General features: G+C 43.9%; 1 protein-coding gene across 1 annotated transcript in view; it reads left to right on the top strand.

The window, feature by feature from the left end:
• Positions 1-12,764, top strand: part of DTL (denticleless E3 ubiquitin protein ligase homolog) — a gene marked incomplete at its 5' end in the record, with an annotated part of 30,887 nt that overhangs the window by 4,962 nt on the left and 13,161 nt on the right. Inside the window, 6 exons of the mRNA XM_083733310.1 lie at positions 1,233-1,298; positions 1,479-1,594; positions 3,003-3,076; positions 3,735-3,838; positions 4,766-4,870; positions 8,039-8,151. Coding sequence (XP_083589436.1) covers positions 1,233-1,298; positions 1,479-1,594; positions 3,003-3,076; positions 3,735-3,838; positions 4,766-4,870; positions 8,039-8,151 — 578 coding nt within the window. The remainder of the gene's footprint in view (positions 1-1,232; positions 1,299-1,478; positions 1,595-3,002; positions 3,077-3,734; positions 3,839-4,765; positions 4,871-8,038; positions 8,152-12,764) is intronic.

Genomic DNA, 12,764 nt, shown 5'->3' with positions numbered 1-12,764 from the left:
AAAAGCTGCTCCAGTGTTACCAGGAAAGTTTGGAAATCCTTGGCTTTCCTTTGAATAGACGAGATTGTGGCTAGTCCTGCATAAATGGGGTAGAAGTCTCATGTTGGTACATATAGGTATGTTGGCAGCCTTTGATGCCTTTGCTTCTGTGGTGATATTGTGTCCTTTTCAGAGCTTCGGTGAGTGAAAAGGCAGTGATTCCAGCTTAGCTCCTCAAGGTGTTTTTTGAGTCTTTCTCAGCCATCTAAACAGGACTCCTACTGCCCCATGCTTGGTGCAGGTGAAGAAACAGAAAATAGAGATGTCATAGAGTCCAGAGCCAAAACCTGATGTTAAAAGAATTACAGTGGTGCCTCGCAAGACGAAAATAATCCGTTCCGCGAGTCTCTTCGTCTAGCGGTTTTTTCGTCTTGCGAAGCAACCCTCTTAGCAGATTAGTGCTATTAGCGGTTTAGCAGCTATTAAAGGCTTAGCGGCTTAGCAGCTAAAAGGCTATTAGCGGCTTAGAAAAAGGGGGGGAAAGCGGAAAAAATCGCAAGACTCGCAAGACGTTTTCGTCTTGCGAAGCAAGCCCGTAGGGAAATTCGTCTTGCGAAGCGCATCGAAAAACGGAAAACCCTTTCGTCTAGCGGGTTTTTCGTCTTGCGAGGCATTCGTCTTGCGGGGCACCACTGTCTAGATTCCTTGTAACAGCAAGTTTCTTAAACCTCAAGTTGTTATGCAGAATACCTCCTAAATAATTACCGAGTTTAAATTAAATTGCAGGGTTGCATATGAAAAATGTTTCAGTATTTCAAATTGAGTATGATTTTGTACTCTGAGAGTATTAAATGGCTCAGGACTGTCATACCTCAAGGACGGTGTCTCTCCATATTAACCAACCTGGACCCCAAAATCATTGGAGGCTCATCTTCGTATGCCTGTGAGAGGTCTGGTGGGTGGCAACACGAGATTGGGCCCTTTTTGCAGTGGCTCCTCGCTTGGAGAATGCCCTACCCAAGAAGCCTTGCCTGATGCCTTTGTTACATAACTTTAGGTGCCTGGTAAAAATGTTTCTCTTCTATTTCTCTTCTCAAGTCAATGGTCTTTTAAACAGCAGGAGGGAGATACTGTTTTTTGCTTGTTACTATGTTACATATTTTTGTATATGTACAGCTGCCCTGTGATCCTTGAATGAAGGGCAGAATAGAAATATAATTATTATTAATAATTTTGCACTGTATATTCCACAGCTGTGTTCTGTACTGGAGGAAGGGATGGAAACATCATGGTTTGGGACACACGGTGCAATAAGAAAGGTACATCCTATTATAATTCAGGTCTGTTCAGTTAATATGGGCTGAGTGCAGCATTCATAATGATTGCTGACTTTTTTCCCCCCTTTGTAGTGGTGTGATAGTAGCCTTCCAATTTAGTTTATTTACGAGCTCATTCTCTGTGTGGAACTTTTAATATTGTTTCTTGAAATTGCCTTTCAGATGGATTTTACAGGCAGGTGAAGCAAATAAGTGGGGCCCACAACATAGTAGACAAGCAGACTCCATCCAAACTAAAGAAGAAGAAGCAGAATGTGAGAGGACTTGCTCCCTCAGTGGTAAGGATTTGGAAGCTAAAGGCCATTCAGCACCCGCTTGTGCAAAGAAAAGAGACTAGCTTTATAGGATGTTCTGCTGCATAAGGTTGAGCTTTGCCTTGGCTTGAAAATAAACTGTGGACGTTGTAAATACTAGAGAGTGGGGGCGAGGAGTGAGCAAATTGAATGAAATAGGTCCACATGAGCCTCTATCAATAGCTAGCCTTGCTTCCAGCAAGAGATAATAAAAAAAATCCACTGTTTTCACCAGACTATTCTGTTAGGCTTTTCTCCAAATTAGTGTCCACACAGTTTGGTTGTACAAACTTTTCTCCTTTCATTTTTCCCATGTGTATTAGTGCTTTCTCACACATGTATACCTTACAGAACATTCACCCACAGGCAGCATCACACACCACTTGTATACATATGCATACGTATATCTTGAATTTGTAGCACTCTCCCCTTTGCTGTTTGTTTATTTAGTAAATTTATTTGCGACCCTTCATCTGGGAATCACAGGGCGGTTTACAATATTGAAACAGAAATAACAAGCAAAACAATACCCCCCTCAGACACAGTTTTAAAAGGTTGTTTAATCAGCCAAAGCTCTGGGGGAAGAAGAATGTTTTTGCTTGGCGCCTACTAGGAACATGCATTATGCCAGGTCAGACTACTTGTTTGTCCAGACTGGCATTGCCAACTCTGGCTGGCAGCAGCTCTCAAGAATCTCCAGTTGGAGAGGGGTCTTTTACATCACCAGGTGTCTGGTCCTTCGTAACTGGCAATTCCAGGGAGTCAATAGTCTGCATTTAAAGCAAATGCTCTACCACTGAGCTGCAGTCCATTGCCACACATTAATTTCCATTCTGCTTTTACCTTACCTTTCCGTTGCTCTTTAGCAGAAAACGCTTCCAGCAAAAAGTAGTAATACAGTCACTGCCCCGTGGCTTGCAGTCAAAATGATACGATGCATAAGGAAAAAGGAATGCGGAGGGGCAATAACAGCAAACACAGGTTCTTACAGTTCTTATAACAACCAGCTAGGTTGGAACAGTTCAGCTAGCCTGATGGAATGGCTGCTGCTAAGTGGCAAATGAGGAGTGCCAAAGGCAGCTGGTTTTTCAGCCGAGATGATGTAATAGCCTTCCTTCCCTTTTCTCTTGCTTCCCTGCAGCCTATCTTAAACTTAGTCCTTTCAGTTAATAAGTAGGAATATCACTGGCTTCAGGGCATGAACGCATATCCCATCTATGCCAGTTCATGGCCTTGGTTTCCACCTTCTGTTAATATTAGGGCAGCAATTGGGGAGCAAGGAGAAGCTGCTTAATGAAGCTGTTTACAGGGAATGTTTAGGATAAATCAAGGCTGAAACTACCTCGCATAACTTTTCTGTGGTTTTCAGACAGAATTTCTTCCTTCTCCCTAGGATTTTCAGCAGAGTGTGACAGTGGTGCTACTTCAAGATGAACACACCTTAATCTCAGCTGGGGCAGTTGATGGGTAAGGAAGCAATTGCGGCAATTCTTTAATAAACCCTCCTTAGCTCCTGTCCCACATCAAGCCCATCTGGTACTAAAACAACAAAAAACAAGTAAGAAATATAGCTGTATTTTACAGGTGAAGGGCAAAGATGGAAAGCCAATTTGGAATAAACACTGCTCCTTTGCTATATGTGTCCTCAATTTTGAGTTCGCTCAGGAAAAACTCCCTCATTTTCCTGCGGGGATGCATTTTACCACAAGTAAATTTTTTTACCAGGAAAGAAAAAAGTTACCCAATGAGATAAAAGGAGATGGGGAGGAAATAGGTGGTGGCTCTTGGTTACGTGCATACGGTTGAGCTGATTCTTACCCTTGACCTGGAATGGGGGCATGCATACATACATACAGCAAACTATGGATCAGCATATTGCCCTATTCAGTTGTGAGTGCCCATATAAGCTGATCACATTTTTTAGCAAATATCCACCCATGCAGTCATTGGTGGGGGAGGGGGAGGGAATGGAGCGTGGAATGCCTTATCTTGACACAGGGCTCCGAAGGAAAAGGCATGGCCTCCAATCTTGCGCCCTCCCGCAACATTCCATTCCCCTTGGTATGTGTGTTACAAATGAGAAAGAACTGTGGAGTTCTGAGAGGGCCTGTCTCTTGAATTTTAGCGTAATCAAGGTATGGGACCTGCGCAAGAACTACACCACGTATCGACAGGATCCAGTGCCATCCAGATCTTTCAGCTACCCTGGGACCAGCACTCGTAAGCTTGGTATGTCTTAACATTGTGCTGAAGAACTGAAGAGAACCAGAATCCCTTAAAAACAAAACAGCAGGCCTTCCTCTGCTTTCTCACTTTACGGTGAGACACATTATGTAGATCTGTCCATCTGGCTTCAGCTTCGATGAACTGTTCCAGGAGAAGGGTGGGGAGTGCGGTCCTAATTTTCCTGGATCTTCTAGTTGCTTTCAATACTATTTACCATGGTGTCCTTCTGGATAAACTTTATGGATTAGGATTTAAGGGCACAGAACTTTGGTCTTCTGTTCCTATTGGAGGACTGATTCTAGTAGATGGTGTCTGAGGACTGCTGCTTGGCCCCGTAGCATCTGTATTGCCGCCGCCCCCATGCTTTTCAACATCAACATGAAGGCTTTGAGTGGGGTCATCTGGGAATACGGAGGGTGATATCAATAAACTCCACTCCTTTAACACATAATTCAGTTTAGAAGGGCTGGATGAATGCTAACCAACTGGAACTCAATCCAGAGAAGGTGGAGGAACTGCTGGTGGGTGGCTTGTGTGGGTTGGTAATGATCAGCCTGCTGAATAGAAGTTTGCAGTACATTGGTACCTTGGGTTACATATGCTTCAGGTTACAGACTGCGCTAACCCAGAAATAGTACCTCGGTTTAAGAACTTTGCTGCAGGATGAGAACAGAAATAGCGGCGCAGCGGGAGGCCCCATTAGCTAAAGTGGTGCTTCAGGTTAAGAACAGACCTCCGGAACAAATTAAGTACTTAACCCAAGGTACCACTGTATTGCTATGATCCTAGAATGAAAAAGAGAGAGTTAGCTGTGTGGGACTCCAAATGGGAGCATTCCACACGGCACCATTTTTCTGCAGTTTCTACTTATTCCCTTTGAAGCAGCTACTTGTTTATCGTACATTTGACATAGAGCTTTTTCTCTTCTAGGTTATTCTAGTCTTGTTTTGGACTCGAGTGGTACCAGCCTATTCGCTAATTGCACTGATGACAATATATACATGTTTAGTATGTCGACTACAAAGACCACTCCAGGTAAGAATGATTAATGTCACACATTTAAATCTAGGTGCTCATGAAGCTTAGGCGAATATGGCATTTGTGTGTACATCGCCAAATCCTGTGTGTATTTCCTGTAAAAGAACCTCTGCAGTGTTCAATGAGCCTTGCTCCTTGCTGACTGGGGCTAATGGGAATTTTAGTCTCATACATCTGGGGGCACCAGGTTGGGAAAACTGTGCCGTTATCTCCTACATTTACCGAGACGTAGGGCCACTGTATTCATAAAATCAAAATATTTGCTTGATTACTATAATGCACCCTATACACATCCATAGAGGATCTGCTTGTAATGGGTTATAAGTGATTAAATAAATACCCATGAAATATAGTTGTGAATTGTTACCATGTTCAGTTCCATATCCTATTATAATGGAGAGAAGTTGTTCTTGTCTTTTTTTTCCCCACTCTGCCACTTTAGCCAGTGGCTTCTCTTCAAAATCTGTTCTTAGGCCACCAGAGAGCAGCAAATACTGAAAGCCTGGAAAGAGCAGGTGCTGCTCGCTTTCCCTTTTGTACTTCCTCTAATTCAAGTCTCTTCGCTGTAGAGTTTATAGAGCATAATTACTTAAACTTTCTTCTCCACCCATCCCCCTTTGGAGGAAATGTGGTCTGAGACAAACTTTTCATGGACGTCTGTCTACATTCCAAGCATCTGAGCTCATACTATATCCTGTAATTTAATTTTGTACAATTTTAATAAAAATTGGCTAGGTCCAATGAACTTTTTTGGGTGTGTTGGGCGACTTCGCCAAAGGCAATTTTAAACACCTTATCCGGAGCCCTGCATTTATAGTCAAATACTTGATTTTTTTAATTAAGCAGTTGTGCAAACGTATACATTTCTGGCTGTAGTAATAGCATTGTTCTAGTGGCACCTGGATTTTTATTTATTTATTTATTGGCAGGGAACTGGGGTGGGAGGTAGCAGTATAAGAAAAACATAGAGGCTGCTGGCAGCTGGGCGTACTTAATGGAAGGAGACTGCAAAGGTAGCAAGTGTATGTATTTCCTTAATGTTAGGAAGCAAATAGCCCAATATATCAAATCCACATACCAAAGAAACTCCTTCCGCCTTTACTGTTCTGAAGTCAGTTATCGCTGCAGATTATGGTATTGCCATCTATATGATGGGTGCCGCAATGAGCTTCTCTTTCAGGACTGAGGGAGGCCTCGGTAACGTTCTGTGCTAAGTCTAGGAATGCACCCTTTCCCCCTTCACAGTCAACCCAGAGCTCTTGGCATCTGCACGTAACTCTCCCCATTAGTGACAGCCACTTCCAGTTCTTGATGTGCCAAGAGTCACAGCTATTTGGGGCAGTAGTTCCAAGGCGTAATCGATCAGGTGAGCTGTTACGGAGCCCTTAAAAATAGCCCACTGACCCGTGTCACCGAGCCGGTGCATATCCTCCTTGAGAAATAGGATACCAGAGGCAGGAAGCGAGAGAGGAGCAGCTTCCCTGACAGATGCTGGAGCTTCATTCTCTATCCAAGAAGTGCTGAATGCTAAGAGGTTTAAGGAAGCTGCCATAACTGGGGGCTTTGAAGACTGAGAAGCAGAGCAAAACTGCACTGCAAGGAGTACATAGGGTAACTGACTGGGGTAAAGGGAAGAGCGGGTCAGATTTGTTTTATTGCGATCTTTTCGTAAGCCAAACCAGGAGCCTTTTGAAAAGCAGGGTATAAATCACTTGCCAAAATAATTTTGTTTTATCATAAACCTGGTGAAATCCTTGTCAGTTTTGGAATGCCAGACTACAGTAAGAGCCTCCTGGGCTGTACAGCAGGGTTGAGCAGAAGGCAGATCAGGATCTAATGGTCAATCTCTGGGTCATGAGCTGCAGACAGGCCCAAGTTTCTGACTCCTGGTTGCTCAGCAGTAGTAGCAATAACGAAACAACCTTTTCCACCTAAATAAGCCTCCTAAAAATGGGGACTTTTGTGTGAAAGTTTCAGTTTTGGAAATAAGTCCCTAAACTCAGAATGTGCTCAGAGGCAGTCTTTTTAAAATTCTTGCGACTTTTGTTGTTGCTGCACCTGACTCTTCTACTTGGTAGAAGGTAGAAGTTGGGGGGGTGAGTTTGCTAGTAAAAGGCAAAGTGGATCTGACAAGTCTGAAACTTCCCCACCTTTTGCCATGCAGACACACATTCACTTTACAGCATGATTCCTGTTTGATCAGCGTGTAGACCATAAGATGAGACACCTGAACTTACAGGCAGAATCCAGCATATATACACAAACATTTAGTTACCACCAGCATTCATTGTGGGTAAAAGTTAGGAACTGCATTGTGGTGGTTGCTTGCCCTTGCCCTGAAATGTTAATAAGGCACTGGCAGTGTTTCCTTGGGGCAGAGTGTGCTTCTGTTGACTGTGTGAGCTTTCCCTTAATTGTGTGTCCACCCCTGCCCTCCGCAAGCCAAGGCCCTCCCAGCCTGAAACGAAAGCGTTTTGAAGATGACTTCTGAAAAGCTTTGGGCTGAACTTCCACTTTGCTCTTCTTCCATGTAGGCTTTGTGTCAAGTGAAGCAAGTTTCCCAACCATTTCACTTGTTGCTTAACTGAGCGCAGCTGTTTCCCAACAAGCCCAGCTTCTAATACTTTCGCTTCTGAAGTCAGCCACTCAAATTTTACTAAATGGTGCAAAGTATTATGAAGGATTGATGAAAGTCTGCTGGGAGTATTATTTGTCCTCTCATATTTTATTGCAAAGGGATGCTTCTTCAGCGGACAAGAGGATCTAGCAGCCTCCCCAACCTGGTGCCCTCCAGATGTTGAACTCCCATCAGTCAGCATGGCCAATAGTCAGGGATGGCTAGAGCTTCAGATCCAGGGCTACAATTCCCCAGAGTTCCCTGGGAAGCAGGACCGATTGTTAAACCACTCTTCCAACTGTAGCTCTGGGCGGGGAATAGGGGTCGCCTAACAACTCTTGGCAACCTTAACAAACAGCAGTACCTAAGATTCTTCTGTGGAAGCCATGACTGTTTAAAAGTGGTGTGATACTGCTTTAAATGTGTAGTGCGGAAGGGGCCCTGATCCTCAGTGTATGTGACCTGGCAGGAAATGGACGCACTATTGGTCTGTGCGTCTATAACTACTGACTAATCCTGAAAGTTTGGTTTTCTTTGTTGAATCTCAGGGTCCATTTTCAGTGGGCATCAAAATTCCAGTTTCTATGTCAAATCCAGCATCAGCCCAGATGACCAGTTCTTGATTAGCGGCTCAAGTGACCAGAATGCCTACATCTGGAAGGTAAGCAGCCCCATCCCCTGCGGCTGGTCTCTTCCATACCCAGTGAACACGGAGAGGAGGCAGAGACAGGATCATTGGTGCGGGGGCTGCTCCTAGCATTACTATGCCAAGAGTATACAACTGTCAAGCCCAAATGCAAGTGCTGATAGAAAACAGCTGACTTCCTGCTTCTACTTTCTTTCGTGGCTCCTGGCTCCTGCTTATTTCAAGTTGCTGATCTTAATCTGGTTTTAATAGGCCTTTAAAAAATCCCTTTCAGTCCTGTTTACTCAGCCTGCTATGACAAGCTGAAAGTTCTTGCTTCATATTTAACAGAGTCTAATGGTTTAATTGTTTTGATTCTCTCCCCCCCCCCCCCAGCACTTTACCCACTTCACAAGCTCTTTTGTCAGGTTTGTCTCTCTTCTTCCTCTCCTCCTGCTCCACCTTTCACCTTCCTAGCTGCTTAGTATTCGGGAGTTAAGGCCTCTGCATTATTAGGGTGGCTGAGCCAGAGCTTTCAGCAAAATTCCCAAGCACCGGCTAGCAGCTGAGAAGCTTAGCTGGCACACTGAGATGATGTGAGGAGGAATGCAAACGGCTTTTGTATTACTATTTCTCCACCCAAGGGCACTTATTTATGTAGGCTTTTTTTCTTTCTTTTTCTTTTTTGTTCACCCCATCCAGTGTAAAACCTCGGTAAGAGATGACTTCTGCTAAATTTTATTTATTAAATATTCAATACCGCCCTTTGTCCATAGATCTCAGGGCAGTTCACAATGTAAAATTGCAAAGTAAAAAAACACAAAATACATAATAAAAATAAGAACAAGAACAAGCCAATAACTCTCCCACAACACATTTAAAAGGGCATTGGGTGTCAATCAGCCAAAGTCCTGGTTAAAGAGGAACATTTTTGCCAGGCGCCTAAAGGTGTATAATGAAGGCACCAGGCAAACCTCCCTGGGTAAAGCAAGTGGGAAGCCACTGCAGAAAGGGCCAATTCTTTTGTTGCCACCTTCCACACCTCTCATGGAGTAGGCACACAAAGAGGGGCCTAGGATGATGATCTCAGGGTCCAAGTAGATTCATATGGAAAGAGGTGGTCCTTGAGGTATTGCGGTCTTCAGCTGTTTAAGGCTTTACAGGTGAACACCAGCACTTTGAATTGGATCAGTGTTATATGCTCAAACCATCTTGCCCTGGTGAGCAACCTGGCCACCAAATTCTGCACTAACTGAAGTTTCAGAACAGTCTTCAGAGACAGCCCTGTGTAGAACACATTGCAGTAATCTAACCTAGAGATTACCACAGCATAGACAACACAAATTAGGCTGTCCCTGTCCAGAATAAGAATCTAGAGTGGCCACTTCTTCACCTGTCAACTTGGGTTGACTTTGGACACAGCAGGTACAAATCTGTGGTTGCGCTTTTAAACTGTGTGATGGGCGGTCTTTCCTCATGTGTGATTCTTAAAACTTCTGTCCTAAATTCTGGAATGTTAGCGTTTGGATTCATTCATCTCTCAGCTACCAAAAACTGGATACAGGTTCCTTCCCACCACACTGTTCCACACCAGGAACACGTCAGATCCTGAGAGGGGAACAAAGAATGAAATTGAATCACGCCATACTGACATCTACATGATTCCTTTCTTTATTTTGAGGAGAGAAGCCAAAATCATAGCATTGGAAAGAACAGAAGGCTATATATCCCCCTCACCCCCTTGCCCCAAAGAATGATCCTCTGCCTTCCAGTGCCTCCCTTTCCCCACTGCATTCCAAGTCGCTGTGCCATATGCAGAGATCAAGTGCACTACAGAAAGGCGGGTAGCTCAAGAGACGCCCCCCCCCCCAAAGAGAGCCAAGCCTTTTGCTGCAAAGCAACAGCAGAAACATGTATATCTTCTGTATTTTCAATACACAATCTGTCCAGCCCTTAAGTTGTCAGCTTCTGAGTTGGAAGAGACCCACTCTGCAGCTTTTCATAAATGTGACCACCTTTCTCCTTGTCTTCTCTCTACTCTGGCCCCCTTTCTCTTCAGTTCACTGTAAAGTTCCATTGTTGTTGTTGTATAAAAAAATGTTTGTGCTCTGTTGCTCCTGTCTGTCTTCTTTAATCCCTCTTTATATGCCTCCTGATTCCAGATCCTTAGCTGGACCAAACAATAGATCTCTTGTCTCATACTTTTTCTGTCTGTCTCTCTCTTGGCAAGTTAAAAAGCAGCAGTTCCAACAGAGATCCTTGGGGGAATCTCCCTCCATTCTTGCATCCCTCCGTTGTGAGAGTTGTCAATTTATTTCTGTTCTCTGCTTCCTGTTTTTTATCCAGTTTCTGGCCCATAAGAGGATTTATCCTTTTACCCCGTGATTGCACAGTTTCCGTAGGAACCTTTGGTTGAGAGACTTCTGTCAAAGCCTTTTTGAAAGTTGAAATACTCCGTTATCTACCAGCCTTCTCTGTTCCACTGAGATTTTAACTGGTGTCCTTTAATTGTCCTTCCCTTATGTTCCTCCTCCTTACTTTACCTCAAGTATATGTTTAGTTAGGTTATTATCTTGCAGATACAGTTTTGTGTTCTGTTAATCTTAAGTTATGTACTATACATTGCCTTGCTTGTTAGGTACTGAAAAACCCTTATTCATTAGCTGTTGTCTCTGCGCAAAGCAATAACCTCTTCCACCTTCAAAGGAGCATAGGAGGCCACCTCTCACCAAGTCTTATGGTGGTCCATGTTGCTTGGTACTGTCAACACAGGCTGGCAGTGGCTCTTTAGGGTAGGGATTTTCCCCAAACCTACCTGAACAGTCTAGGAATTAGACCTGGCATCTTGCGCACGCAAAACTTGCATTCTGCCACTGAGCCATTGGCCATTTCTCTGAGCTAAGTCTTGGCATTGAGGCTGGTTCACACAAGCAAAGTAGCCAGTCATGACACTAACAAGTCTTTCTTCATTGTGGCCTATCAGGTGTAAGACTGCATGGAGATAATAACCATCACTCCCTGGATGAACTTGCCTCACTTTTTGTCTGCACTGCATGTTGAACCCATGGGCTTAACTTCTCAAGAGATGTTCCTGCCATCCTCCTTGTATTACATGGCTGCCTGGCCCAACCCTCCAACTCCTTCTCCCGCAACCTGATTGTCCAATAGGGAAATTTATTAAAACGTCTGTCACTTCATTGAGCACACTGGAGTTAAATCATTGCTTCCAGTTCCAACCTAGTGACCTGAGGTAAAGTTCCCTCAGCGCCATAACCTTCTCTGGAAGCAGTGTAATCAATATGCTGTAAGGAAAGGAGGTGCATTAGTAATAAAGAGCAAGTTTTATTGTTACCTCAGCATTTTGGGATACCTCGAGGCAGTACTCCACAAAAAGTATCCTGGTAGTTTCTTTTGTTGTGTACACAACTTGTTGTGGCTGAAAACTATGGCTTTCTCTTGCCAGGGCAAGAGGAGGCTGCGGAATATCTATTGTCCTTATGGGCCACTATAGGCACCCCACATGCCGCACAGCTTCAAATGTGATTAATTCTAAGAAGCCTGAGTGCTGGTAGGGGAGAAGGCAGCCATTGGAGGTGAAAGCGCTGGTCATGTCTTAGACGAGGGACAAGGACCTTTGGCCCTCCAGAAGTTGAATTCCAACTTCCATCAGCTAGTGGCCAGAGATGGCAGCAACTGTAGTCCAGATCTGGAGGGCTGCATGTTCCCTATCCAGGTCTAATGGATAGGGCCTGGGTATTTGCTGTGGGGTCTGCCATTACTCTGCCTTTTCTGCACATGAATTGGCTCTGCCATTAGTGCAGATTTGTTTCCATGCAGAGATTGGCTGTTCTGGACAGGAGCGTCTTGCCAGCATGCCAGGCTTGAATTGTAGGCTGACATTTGGGGTTGTCTGTTTGTTTATTTGGTTTAAGAGCATTTATAAGCTGCTTAAAGTTTTGTAAATCTCTTGGCACTGCGCAGCATAAAATAACCATTTTCATCAAAACAGAAGTGCAGCATGAAACAGGAGTATAAAAGCATATTAAAAACAAATAAAATGGCTATTCAGGGAATTCAAAATCATAAAACAGGTTTTGAACTTCTGGGCCACAGAAAGTCTGGGTAGTTGCAATTTCACAAGCTTTATGGCAGGGGGTGGGTAGTGTTTTCTAACTATAGTAGAGCTAAGCCAAAGCTGGACTTATCCATTTATTGCTCCATCGTGCATTGATTATTGCTCTAAAGATGAGCATTTGCAAGGAAGGATGTGCTCAAAGGTGTCAGTTAACCCTCAGTGCAATCCCTAGGACTGGGACCAGCTGCTTAGGGCTTTTTTTATTATTATTCCTTATGAACGTTGAATCCAGACCCAGCAAGAAGTATGTCTTTTTTCGGCCTGCTCTCATTAATAAGGGATTGTGAGACATTGCTACACACTGTGGAAGGGGGAAATGGCTAAATGTAAACACAGATATTCTCTCTACCAAGAGCTTTAGCTTTAGCTGTTCTCCTTAAAAGGGCTCTGGTTTCCATGTTGTTGCCTCCTTTGGCAAAGAGGATGGGTTTTGAACAGGGCATTTTCTAAATATATATAGGCAAGAAGCTGACCTAAACTCAGAGGAGGCAAAAACCCCTTTAAAATGCACCAA

This window comes from Podarcis gaigeae, assembly GCF_964106915.1.
Source record: "Podarcis gaigeae genome assembly, chromosome: 3".
Classification (NCBI taxonomy): domain Eukaryota; kingdom Metazoa; phylum Chordata; class Lepidosauria; order Squamata; family Lacertidae; genus Podarcis; species Podarcis gaigeae.
The sequence above is the reverse complement of the archived record's forward strand: the minus strand, read 5'-3'. Positions and strand labels throughout refer to the sequence as shown.